Here is a 13953-nt window from a genome sequence, read left to right as displayed (position 1 = left end):
ATTTCATGCATACGTTGTTGGTTTACTTCAGGAGCTGGTTTAACACCATATGGCATTATTCGAAGCCATTTGTAATGTCCAAATTCTGTTGTCATCCAAAACGCTTCTTTCGTGTCAAGTATGCTGAAAACTTTTGCGTTTGCCAAATCTGGCAACATTTCATTAATGCAATTTCTGGAACCCTTAGAGATTTCAAGTTTCACAAAATGCTAAAGTTTTATGATCTACGGTATAACTACCAAGTACAGGCTGGGTATGAGGTTTTTAATTGTGTAAAGTTGTAAATTCGACTAATTTTAATTAAAAGTTGCTATTTTAGTATCAAATAAGAGATTTTTAGCGTAAGGGAGCAATTTCAACTTAGTTCCATGTGATATGAACCTCCCCATGCCTGGACCTGCCTGCCAATGCAATTATTAGTGTACTGTGTAATAAAATAAGTATGATTTGTCATTTCAGTCTAGAGATTTATTTACATTACAATAAAAAGTGGGTAAATTAGAATGTGTAAGATGTTGTGGAGTATAAATACACAGATATTCAATCTAAAGAGACGTTAAATTCATAAAGTGATAGTATTGCTTTTTTACACCATTTCACCAAACTTATTGACTGTAGTCTAAACTACTGATCTACTAAAACCAAAATATATAAATCAAATTATATATTAATACATAGTCTATACAAACATTATGTATATTTACAATGGTTATTGCCCCAACCCTTCTATACATTGATGTGATTTTAAAATAACAAAAACATTACAGAACCTTGGTTGCAGATAAATTTGTTGCGAGTGTCAACTCGCCCGTTAAAAAATGTCACATAATACACAATTGGTTAACCTTTATTAAAATTATGCTTAACTACTTGGAAATTTTCATTAAAATCAACAAAAAGCTACAATAAAAGGTAACTATAGTATAAAGTTTCAATCATCAAAATTACATGTAGTAACAAAAGTGATGATGAAGGAATCGACAGTTTTTTTTTCAGGATACCAACATGAAGGTTAAAAACAATTTATTTACATTTATTTCATTATAATGGAAACATTCTTTATACATGTCATCAAATATCCCACAATGCATAGTGAAAAGTAAACTTTAAAGCTCTGTCTACACTATCAAACTTGATGAGAAAGAAAGTGTGATGTGCCCAAATATGGTAGTGGTATGACATCGTGTCCATATTTGGGCACATCACATTTTTTTCTGTCAAAAAAAGTTTGATAGTGTAGACAGAGCTTTACACTGAACAGAATGAGGGTACATGGATTGTGAAACAGGAAAATATATCCAAGGTATCATTACAATACAATCAATTTAACTATTAACTACTATATATGAATGCATATATAGTAGGTACAATATCATGTTTCAAAAACAAATAAAGGTAACTCTTTAATCACCAATCTATACTTGTTAAATGACGAACTAAATATAATTATAAAGAATTCAGCCTGATCCATCCTTTGAATTACTGGAATTCACATGAACTGTAGAACTGCCTCGCTTGATAAATGTATTAATGAATAATACAATGCCATCTAGACATTCATTGCTAAGAAACTGTACATATTCATTCCGAGTATTACCCTTAATCTGGATAGGATGGAAATCTTCTATTGCCTGAGTCTGAAAACAATCAGATAAATTAATACAGAGTTTACGTCTATATTTTGCTGTTTTATTTGGTAGGCTAGCTAGTGTAGGTCTCATCTGGCATGTTTTGTTGAAGTCCAGTAGTTAACACATGGAATACATTAGCACTTACCTTTGAATGCCGAGATCGATTTTGGGAGAGATGAGCTTTAATTCTACAACTTACTATCCAATGAAAAACTATTTTTACTAACAATATAATATATAATAAGTCCTACCTCCTTTAAAAACTTGTATGAGAACCCAGATAGAGCAACATGCTGCTGGATAGAGAAGATAATATTGGTGGATGTTACATTAGACTGCTGAAGAAGATTCATGGGTATGTCAAACACAAGAGTTTTGGATTTACCCACAAATGCCATGTTTCTCCAAAGTGCATTGGAGAAATCAATTATGTACTGATTCAGAGTCTTTATACCTTCTTTAAGCTTAGCCTGAAACGATAAACATACTTAATTGGTCAGTTCTCTGATTGACAAAACATTTATTTCAGACTGAGACAACATAATTATAATACAAAATGATATAAAGGAAAATAAAGTACATTGCAAATGCAGGGATCAAGTCTAGAAGTGCACAAACACACACAATACGATCCTTCCAACAAAAATAAGGTGGTTTGAAGTAAAGTAAAATTTAAGGTTTAAATGACGACAATCACACTGGCTTAAAGTTTTTGCGGAAAACAGGAAGAGATATACTATTTGTTCAAAATAAATAATATTGTTTTACATAAGGAATGTAGAGTAATGGAGGAATGTCTATGTAGGTTATAATTCTAAATTATTGGTGTGATTTTAAAAAGACTGGACACACAATTAAAAATAAAGGAAGAGCTATTTGTGTAAATAAGAAAAGAATATTTTCCAGTACTGTTATGTAATTGTACACACTAGGAACACTGTTTTTTTTTAGTCTACATCATGTAATTTAGTAATTTTGTCTAGTAGGAAGTATGTACTATAATGACAAGTTTTGAGGGTCATATCTCAGTAACCCCTGGTCATAAAGAATTTATTTTTATCTTAAATTGTTCAAAACATACATATTTCTATCCACTCTAATGAATATTTATTTCACAATATGGTCATAAATGTTACTATTGTCACATTTAATCCTGGACCTCAATTTTCACAAAATTCTCATAATAACAGTAATAATTTTTATGTTTTCAAAGTAATAATTAAATTAAAAAGATGTACATAAAATAACAGCATGCTGAAAAAGGGAAAATTACAGACTTTATTAAATCCTAAATTCATTTAAATATACGTGTTGCTATCCACTCATAGTAAGCATTTTTCTGTTTCCAAAATAAAATTATGTATATATGTAGGTGTACATAAAATACTCATTTAAAACCCATTTATCAATAGTTGTTCAGTCATCGTCCAGCTCAAATTCAATTTCTTGTTCATCATCTTCATACTCCATGGTCGTTTTCTCAACTAGATCAAGAAGGAAGGAAGATGGAAGAATAAGACCGCATGAACACACTGTCCTGTCACCATGCTCATGTAGTTCATACCAGTGTGAAACGGACCTGGGGTGACCACATGCTTCTTGTAAACATCAGGAAATTTCCAAATAAGAGGAAGTGCCTTCATACAACCACAAGGTCAAATGTATTGAGGACGTATTCCTGGCCAACTTCATTAGTAGAATCTTCTGACCGCTTTAGTATTTCTTACGTACGTACTGTATTACTAAATACTCAGTAAATGGCTGGTTTATGGGGTTAAAATAGTCGATGGTTGACTTTCTGATTGTTTTTTTTCCTGTAGCTGAAATAAAACCTCCAAATGTTGGAACAAGTTGCTTATTTCCACTGCTTCCCGTGCAAACAACCAGCCATGATATTCGTCGTTAGGTAATTTTCCGCATGATCGCAATCAGAAACGGTACTGGGTTTGGTCTACTAGCGTTCCTGCTCCCAACCAGTCATCCATTCATAGAAGCGTTGATGAAGCAAGCCTACGTGGTGGTGACTATAGAATGGTCCCGAGATAACGACTAAACTTCGCGTTTAGTTGATAGAAGATTGAAATGTTTTTTCACTTTTTTTTGTGCTTATTATTTTAGCCATACTTTACATTTTACCATTTTGTTTTACCTTTTTTCTAATTTGAGAATTGTTAAGAATTCTCGCATTATATGTAAATCATATTTAAATAGGGTCAAAGGTAAAAAATGACATTTATTGTCAGTTTTGGGGGATAAATTACATTAGAGTGGATAGCAACATTAATATTCAAAAGAATTTGGGCTTTTATAAAGTCTGTGATTTTCCCTTTTTCAGCATGTTGTTATTTTATGTACATCTTTTTTTACTTTGAAAACAGAAACATTCTTACTATATGAGAATTCTGAGAATAGTAACATTTATGATCATTTTTGTAAATAAATATTCATTAGAGTCGAAAGAAATATGTTGAACAATTTAAAACAAAAATAAATTCTTTATGACCAGGTGTTACCGAGATGACCCTCAGGTGGAAACAGGGTCAAAGGTCAAAAGTGGTATTTCCGGCCATTTTGTATGAAAATGTTTTATTATAGTACATAGGAAAGTGCATATTCTGAACAATATAAGACCAAAATCAAACCTCTATGAACACTGGTTGTCAAGATATAGAACGAATAAAAAATAGTATAAATTATTGTGAAAATCAGGCAATAATGTCAAAGGTCAAGTGATATTTCCTGCCAAAATATGTTTCATTAAAGCTTATATAAATATGGATATTCTGAACAATTTATGACCAGGAGTTACCGAGATATGACCCTCATGTAAAAACAAGGCCAAAGGTCAAAAGTGGTATTTCTGGCCATTTTGAACGAAAACCTTTCATTATAGTTCATAGAAATGTGCATATTCTGAACAATTTAAAAGCATAGATAAATATATATATATAAATAATATAAAGATAAAAATAAATTCTTTATGACCAGGGGTTACCGAGATATGACCCTCAACACTTCATCGTCATTATAGTACCAGGGAGTTGTTACAACTCCCTGATAGTACATAGAAATTTGCATATTCTGAACAATTTAAGATCAAAATCAGATCTCTATGATCACTCGTTGTCAAGTACCGTCTATATTTACGATTTTGATCAATCCAAGATGGCCACCAAAATGTCCCCAAAAAGACTCCATGGGACAATATTTCGTCTAGGGAACATCAAAAAATGTTAATTACCTATATTCAGTATTACAAAAATGTACATTAAAAAAATACATTATGGGGTGCAAGGTAATTCCTTCTTCCTACCCTACTAGTCACTCAACTGAGAAAAATTGCAACTGGAGATCGCCATCGTTAGTTGGGGAGCCTGAAAGGGGTTACCTGCACCCTCTAGCAAACATGTTTTTTTGCTTCCTTATATCAATACAAATCAATTTTTTGCTGCTGGACGAAAAAAAAAATGGGATGCTTGGTCAGTACAGGGGCCAAAAGGTCAATGTTAAGACTTTGCGTAACTTGGTAACTACTGGGTTTATTGGAATATTTCTATTTACTCCAATGGGAAACTTTTGCCAAAAGTGGACAGAAACCCCTAGTCAGAAAGTGATAATTGTGGTCTCAAATTACTTGCAAAGTATATGTTTATATTTGTTCTAATGTAATAAAAATCATAAAACTGTCAATAAACCCCTAATTTTGACCTTTGACATATAGCCGGCACAAACATTTTTTGGCTTAGAGCAAACTTTTCATATCTCAGAAATTGTTGGGCGGATATGGTCTTAGTTGGTGTCAAAATACATATTTCTATTCATTTTAATGGACAACTTTTGCCAAAAATGACTGTGAAACTTTATTTTTGATTATTCGTCAAGAAAATGGTCATATCAATATCTCAGCAACCACTAGTCAGAAAGTTATAATTTTAGTCTCTAATTACTGGCAATATATATAATTATAAACACCTTATTTTGACATTTAACCTATAGCTGGTACAAGCATTTTTTTATATAATATAGAATATTGTCTTGCTTAATATCAAAATATCAGTGACTGCTGTGTGAGTATGGTATATACTATGAATACTTTGTATCGGAACTCTAAGTAGATACATAATTATATTAATTTTAATGAATAACATCACAGTTAAATCTCTCATCACCAAGATCATTATTAATATTTAGTATTATAATTACAATCTAAACTATATCAATGTTTAACAATTTTAAAGAACTCCGGTAAATGAATGACAAATGCTATACAGTATACTGTTACATATTTTTAAACCATATCTAACAATAAAAACAAATCAAAGTAACCGTAGTATGACTATATATTATGTTATAAAGGAAATTATTTACTCATCCTCCTTTTTGTTGGAATCACTATACTTATAATAATTTATAACTAATACTAATTAAGAAGCTTACCATGTTGATTATTTGCACAGTAAACCTTAAACATCATACTACTCAGTAGCCTATATGTGATTTTAATTAAACTAAAAATTAATAATTTAATTCTAAAGAACTTAGGTTTGTTATGTTCAGATGTTCCAATGTTCCCCTTCATTACAATAAGCTGTTTGATGCAACATACTTAGTTATATTGAATCTTTTTAATACAAATAAGCAGAAATATGTAAATTAGTTGCATAGTAATCTTTATTCACAAACCTATATTTAGGATACTAGTTTTAATTAAAATCACATGCGCACTGATGTAGTATGATGGTTTACTATGCAATGTTCATTCATTTATTTTCTTCTTAAATTATTAGTAAATCCAACAAAAAGGAGGATGAGTAAATAACAATAATGTCCTTTAGGATTATTATAATATAGTCATACTAGTAACGGTTTACTTTGATTTGTCTTTAGATTTTCATAAGAAAGAAACTGGGTATAGTTTTAAAGTGAAATATTGCAAGAGTTTAAATGTGGTATTATAGCATAATGATTTGGGCAGTCTATGTGTGTGGAGACGGCGTGACTTTCCCTATCCATAAATTAAAAGTATACAGTACAAACAACAACATTCGTGTTAAAGAATTGAGAAGTTTGATACGATTGTACTAACTAAAAGGTCCATGTTTACCCTTAACCATGATGGGACTGAGGTGGTGCAGAAGACCCCTTCACTTAACCCCACCCCCCCCCCCCCCTCCCCCTACCATTGAATTGTATTGTATATTTCAGATTCAAATATCTTTTTAAGGTTTTATACAATTGACTCCAAGCTGGAATGATTTTTACATAACTTAATATCTGGTCAACTATAGGTCCATATTTTCAAAATATCCTTACTCAATCCCAACACAATGGGGGCTGAGGTTGAGAATTCCCTCCTAATCGCTAAATCTTCCACTGAAAACCATCATCCACAGAGCCGGTGTATTTGAAATTTAATACACATACAAATTAATCGTAATTGGTTAGTCTATCGAAGTTGCTATGCTAAATATTTCTATGGTCATTTTCTTGATCAGTGGTCATGATATGTCTTTTGCCACTTGTTCATAAAGAGTGATATCAACATTCGCTAGTTATTATAATAATAATAATAATAATATTTATTTATTCGGCAAAAGTTCATAAAAGTACATTTTACAATTCATCTTGCCAGGAGCAAGTAATACGCATGAACCAAAAACAGAAAACTGCTCTTACTCCATCATTACTTATAAAATACAAAAATAACAAAACTAAGTAGCACAAATTAAGTCAAAACAAAACAAAACAAAGTTATAATGAGATACACCAATTAAAAATAAGCTGCATTGAATTAACAATATAAACAATTACAACTTAACATTTTGAGATCAAATGTTTGGTGAGTTGGGCTTTAAAGTCTGAAATTGTAGCACATTATTTAATTTCATTGGGAAGTTTCTCCCATAATCTAGGGAAAATAACAAACGATGAATTTAAAAATGTATTGGTCTTAGCCTTCCAATGTATTAACCACCCTTCACACCTCTCACTTAATCTCACAAACTCATTAAAGGATGAGGGACAGAGGCCATGCATTATTTTAAAACCTAATGTGAGTCTATACACTTTAAATTAAACATGTAAGTGTGCTCCACGCAAAAATGTTTGTACCAGCTATATAGGTTAAATTTTGTGTATTTCTGTTGTATTAGAGCAAATATAAATATATGTTTTGCGAGGATTTTGAGACTAAAATTATAACTTTCTGACTAGTGGTTGCTGAGATATTGATATGGCTATTTTCTTGACCAATGTTCAAAAATAAAGTTTCACTGCCATTTTTTTCAAGTTGTCCATTAAAGTGAATAGAAATATGTATCTTCTGAGTATTTTGACACCAACTATGACCATATCCGAGATATGAAAAGTGTGCTCCAAGCTAAAAATATTTGTGCCGGCTATATGTCAAAGGTCAAAATTAGGGGTTTATTGACAGTTTTATGATTTTTAATACATTAGAACAAATATAAACATATACTTTGCAAGCCAATTTCTTGACCAGTGGTCAGAAAATGGGTTTCTGTCCACTTTTGGCAAAAGTTTCCCATTAGAGTGAATAGAAATAGGGGTCTTCTGAGTAGTTTGGCACAAAAATATTCAAATATACCCAGTACGCACAGTCCTAACTTTGACCATATTGACCTTTTGGCCCCTGTACTGACCAAGCATCCCAATTTTGTTTTGCCCAACAGCAAAAAATTGATTTGTATTGATATAAGGAAGCAAAAAAACATTGTTAACATAGTTTGCTAGAGGGTGCAGGTGAACCCTTTCTGGCTCCCCAACTATGTCGCATGTTTCCTCTTCCACTGACAAAGAGTAATTCACCATGCTTTTTTTTGTGATGCCAAAAAATGTTGGCCACATGATGCAAACATAGACCTTGGTGGTTATTTTATTGCTATGAACCAGTAAACATTTTTTGAACAAGAAATTGTGATGCTTCATGATGCCTCTATGATGGTCCACCATTGTGTGATTGTGTCAAGAATTTGAACATTTTCTACAGTAATTCGTGTTCATTCATAGCCAAATTTGTGAATGCGAGTAAGGTGGCATACGACTAACCTTTAAAGAACTATCTTCAACTCTCTTCATCTTATTATATTCTTCTTTGTAACTGAAACAAATAGTATTTAATTATTTTAAAATGAGTTTGCAAAATGCAGGAATAAACTAGAGACTAACATACATTGTTTTGTATGTGGAAATGAAATACTATACATAGTGTCATAATCAAGTGTCATAAATAATAATTGTAGAATACTAGTTAATAGTAATAATAGTTTTAATTTAAAATTTGAGTGTATTTCATTGAATCTTTTTGCCTGTGTTTATTTTCACTGATTAATTATAAGGGTCATTCCATACCAAATCACCCAAAAAAAATGACATTTTAAACCCTACTTTCTTCAAATTTGCTCAAATTTGGTTTTTGGGTTATTTTTAGCCAAAAAACCAGAAATTTTTAATTTGACCGCCATACGACCAACGGTTCGCGCGCTACGCGCCGTCGTTTCTTCGCGATTTTGCGCAAAATCGATGCGGCGGGCTATATTTAAATGACCGTATCTCCGTAATGTGTGGACCGATTTTGTTGTGACAGGTATCTTTGGAAAGCTAATTGTTAAAGCTATCCAAATCTTCTATTTACTTTTGAGACAGAACTATTTAAAAGATGTATAACTTATTCTATTCCATTTGACCTAGGAATTGACCTTGTGGGACAAATTTTTTTTAGATGAAATTTTGTGAAAATTATCTCCTACATGATATTTACATAATATAAAAAAATTGGATACATTATTTTTTGTTTGCTTTCTAGCTCATTTCAAAGTTGGCTTACTTCAACAATTCTGGTATTTCTATACAGTGTAGATGTATTGTCGACATTATATCACTACCAAATTTACCTCCTAATACTATGGGTGTCACTGTCAGATTATTTAAGACTATAACAATGCTTTAATTATATTTTCGTGCTTCATACAAAACAATTTAACTTAATATAACCGCATGATTTATAGGGCTATAATTACGTAAAATTGTAGTAACGTTTTAAAATTGCATAAAACGGCATGGACCGGGGCAAGTGGTATTTTTCTGAAATGAGTGGACCCTACTTGCCCCAACCCATGTATCGTCACCCCGGTCCATGCCGTTTATAACGTAATTATAGCCCTATAAATCATGCGTATTATATTGCATTTTTAGTTTAAAAAAAAGATAAATTGTAATAACGTTTTAAAATTGCATAAAATGGCAGCTAGACGGCATGGACCGGGGCAAGTGGTATTTTTATGCAATGACTGGACCCTACTTGCCCCAGTATTTTTATGCAATGACTGGACCCCCTACTTGCCCCAACCAATGTATCGTCACCCCGGTCCATGCTGTTTATAACGTAATTATAGCCTTATAAATCATGCGGTTATATTGCATTTTTTACAAAAACGTAAAATTGTAGTAACGTTTTAAAATTGCATAAAATGGCAGCTAGACGGCATGGACCGGGGCAAGTGGTATTTTTATGCAATGACTGGACCCTACGTGCCCCAACCAATGTATCGTCATCCCGGTCCATGCCGTTTATAACGTAATTATAGCCCTATAAATCATGCGTATTATATTGCATTTTTAATTTTAAAAAAAGATAAATTGTAGTAACGTTTTAAAATTGCATAAAATGGCAGCTAGACGGCATGGACCGGGGCAAGTGGTATTTTTATGCAATGACTGGACCCCCTACTTGCCCCAACCAATGTATCGTCACCCCGGTCCATGCCGTTTATAACGTAATTATAGCCCTATAAATCATGCGTATTATATTGCATTTTTAATTTTAAAAAAAGATAAATTGTAGTAACGTTTTAAAATTGCATAAAATGGCAGCTAGACGGCATGGACCGGGGCAAGTGGTATTTTTCTGAAATGACTGGACCCTACTTGCCCCAACCCATGTATCATCACCCCGGTCCATGCCGTTTATAACGTAATTACAGCCCTATAAAGCATGCGGTTATATTGCATTTTTAATAAAAACGTTAAATTGTAGTAACGTTTTAAAATTGCATAAAATGGCAGCTAGACGGCATGGACCTGGTCAAGTGGTATTTTTCTGAAATGATTGGACCCTACTTGCCCCAACCCACGTATCGTCACCCCGGCCCATGCCGTTTATAATGTAATTATAGCCAAATTATGAGTGAAGAAATAAGTGAACAAAATACAATGAACAAAAATGTAAAATAATGATGAACAGCAAAGAACAATCAATGTTTTCAAAGTTATCATCAAACTAAGAATGATTCAATTTGCTTGAAAGTGTGAAAAGAGTGCCATAAACTGATGTTACATCCTTGGCTAACCGCATGGGGTAATCAAATGGTGTACAGATATTTACCTAAGTAATAATTATTTTGTATGGAGCATGAAAATATAATTAAAGCATTGTTATAGTCTTAAATAATCTGTCAGTGACACCCATAGTATTAGGAGGTAAATTTGGTAGTGATATAATGTCGACAATACATCTACACTGTATAGAAATACCAGAATTGTTGAAGTAAGCCAACTTTGAAATGAGCTAGAAAGCAAACAAAAAATAATATATCTCCAATTTTTTTATATTATGTAAATATCATGTAGGAGTTAATTTTCACAAAATTTCATCTAAAAAAAATTTGTCCCACAAGGTCAAATCCTAGGTCAAATGGAATAGAATAAGTTATACATCTTTTAAATAGTTTTATCTCAAAAGTAAATAGAAGATTTGGATAGCTTTAACAATTAGCTTTCCAAAGATACCTGTCACAACAAAATCGGTCCCCACATTACGGAGATACGGTCATTTAAATATAGTCCGCCACGTCGTTTTTGCGCAAAATCGCAAAGAAACAACGGCGCGTAGCGCGCGACCCGTTGGTCGTATGGCGCTCAAATTAAAAATTTCGGGTTTTTTAGCTAAAAATAACCCAAAAACCAAATTTGAAGAAAGTAGGGTTTAACCCATTGGGTGAATTGACATGGAATGACCCATAATCTTAATACAATAACAAATTAAACTAGAATTTAATTGGTCACTTTGACAAATTATAGGTGATCATTTTTATTTTACTTTTCTAAACATGCATGTACGTTAACATACGATCGTAAAAAGTTGATGTACGCCATCCTATGACAAGATGCATATACGCTTATAGTGCTGAGTTGTACCTATTATGTGTCATATATAATAGTACAGCATACTGTATATCCATATAGGTGTAGCATAGGTGAAATTAAGGGACTCACACCATGTTCTAATTTTTTGGTATGATGACGTTATCAAAATAAACTTGAAGATGACAATTTCGAAAGATAATGAATTGAGCAAAAAAATATAAGGTTTGGAAGAAAAGTTGGCATGTAGATTCGCAATGCGCGCTCTTTAAAATTGTTATAAATGTGACGAAAGAGATGAAAAAACTACTTTTTAAATTCAACTGGCCATATCATAACGTCACAACATCCGATAGGCTTAATTTTGATGTGAATGCATATCTAAATTTCATCAGCTGTCACAATGAATTACAATAATCAAGGTCACCTTTAATTCTGAAGAGCTGTGAGATATTCAAATATACGCTGAAGGTGAAATTACTCAACCCACGTTATTCAAGTTTTTACGCGTGATGATGTCATCATAATGAAAATGGTGGCAACTCATGATAAAGATAATTAACTTAGCAAGCACATACTGAAATTTGAGCGAAAATCGGGCTCAAATAACGGAGATGCGCTCTATCGAATGTGATAACCTACACAAAAAGATAAAAATTCCTAATTTTTAAATTCAAGTGGCCATTTGATGACGTCACAACATTTTGTACGTCAAATGTGTACATGAATTCATATCTACAACTCAATGGCTTCCCGAATAAGTTACAAAATTGGGGGTCATCTTGCATTCTGAAGAGTTATTTTCATTTTAAAAAAGACCTATTTTTTCACCATTTTCAGAACTTTTGTGAAATTAATGTGCGCATTGTCATTTTTAACGTGCTCGTATAGCGTTATTTTAAGTCAGAATGGACTCAAAATCGGTTAATGTACTAAGGATTGTGAGTAGAATGTGATTTATACATCAATTTTCATTTTTTACGCTTTCTAAGAATCGCGTGCGCAAAATCGTGTTTTTGCGTATTAATTTTTTTAAACATGCAAATGGCCTAATGCATGCTCTAAATTGATTAAAACTTAATTTTGAGCCTTTTAAATTTTTAACGCGCGATTTCATGTGCATGACCCTACGTGCGCATGCATTTTTATTTGCTATTTTTTTTACCCTTCACCTGAAGTTTACGTGTAGTGAATTTCATTCATATGTGATAATGAATTATGGAGATATGATTGATAATGTGATTTCACAAAATGGCGTATAAATGATGTCACAGATGAGTGATCACGCTGAAAAGCTTATTAGGACTATTTGAAAGATATTGTGAAATTTTGGTGATGATAGACACTTTATTTTTTTAGATAATTGTTACACAAAATAGTGTACAGAAACAATAAAAACAAAAATAAAGATTTCATACAATAACAATAGGTGATCATTTTATTCTAAATGATCACCTAAAAAACCTTACTTGCAAATAATCTTGCATATTCTACACAATGTTACTGCATTGTTTGACAACAAAGCTTTGTAGACAAGGCCAAACGATGGTACACAAACAAAAGGCATGTAATAGTTGCGAAACATCACAGAAATCTACAAAAAAAAAATAATAAAAACTGTGACATGAGAAGGTAAATGTCTACCAATTTACCATTCATAATGTATATACTTTAAAGGTGCAAAGTAACAGTAGAAATTCCAATCAATGGTTCTATTGCATGGCCAGCTTTAAATATTATTTATAATTTTGTTAATAATGGTGAATAATGTGTGCGATCATAGAAGCGGGAAATGCTATTCCTTCATTCCTAGCGATCAGCGAACAACCATCCCACTAAGCACTTTTTAACCTCCCCAAATCAGTTTTTATGGTATTGAAATGTTCCTTATTATAAGCACAACCATGGAGTAAAGCACAACATTAAAACATTATATAATTTTCAATTCAAATTTAATTTGTCACTTTGACAAATTAGAGGTGATCTTTGATTTAAAAGATAATTTTATAGACATTCAATCAATTTTAATGTATGAAAATTTGATGTATGCCATCCTATGACCTGAAGCATAACAGTGCTTACGTACTTAGGTATATATTATGTGTTACAGTATGTACTGTATGTACTTATTATATACAGTGAGTGAATGACGGTTAAGACA

At 32.2% G+C, this 13953-nt stretch overlaps 1 protein-coding gene across 1 annotated transcript in view; it reads right to left on the bottom strand.

Annotated features, from left to right (window-relative positions):
- Positions 1–434: 434 nt before the first annotated feature.
- The window catches only part of LOC144840156 (centromere protein I-like), a 46081-nt gene continuing 32562 nt past the window's right edge, over positions 435–13953 (bottom strand). The window contains exons 13-16 of the mRNA XM_078695865.1: positions 13262–13386; positions 8700–8751; positions 1883–2101; positions 435–1637 (exon numbers count right to left, since the gene is read on the bottom strand). Coding sequence (XP_078551991.1) covers positions 1458–1637; positions 1883–2101; positions 8700–8751; positions 13262–13386 — 576 coding nt within the window. The 3' untranslated portion in view covers positions 435–1457. The remainder of the gene's footprint in view (positions 1638–1882; positions 2102–8699; positions 8752–13261; positions 13387–13953) is intronic.

This window comes from Antedon bifida, chromosome 4, assembly GCF_963402885.1.
Source record: "Antedon bifida chromosome 4, ecAntBifi1.1, whole genome shotgun sequence".
In the NCBI taxonomy this organism is placed as follows: domain Eukaryota; kingdom Metazoa; phylum Echinodermata; class Crinoidea; order Comatulida; family Antedonidae; genus Antedon; species Antedon bifida.
Note: the sequence above shows the minus strand (reverse complement) of the source record. Positions and strands in the feature narration are given on the sequence as shown.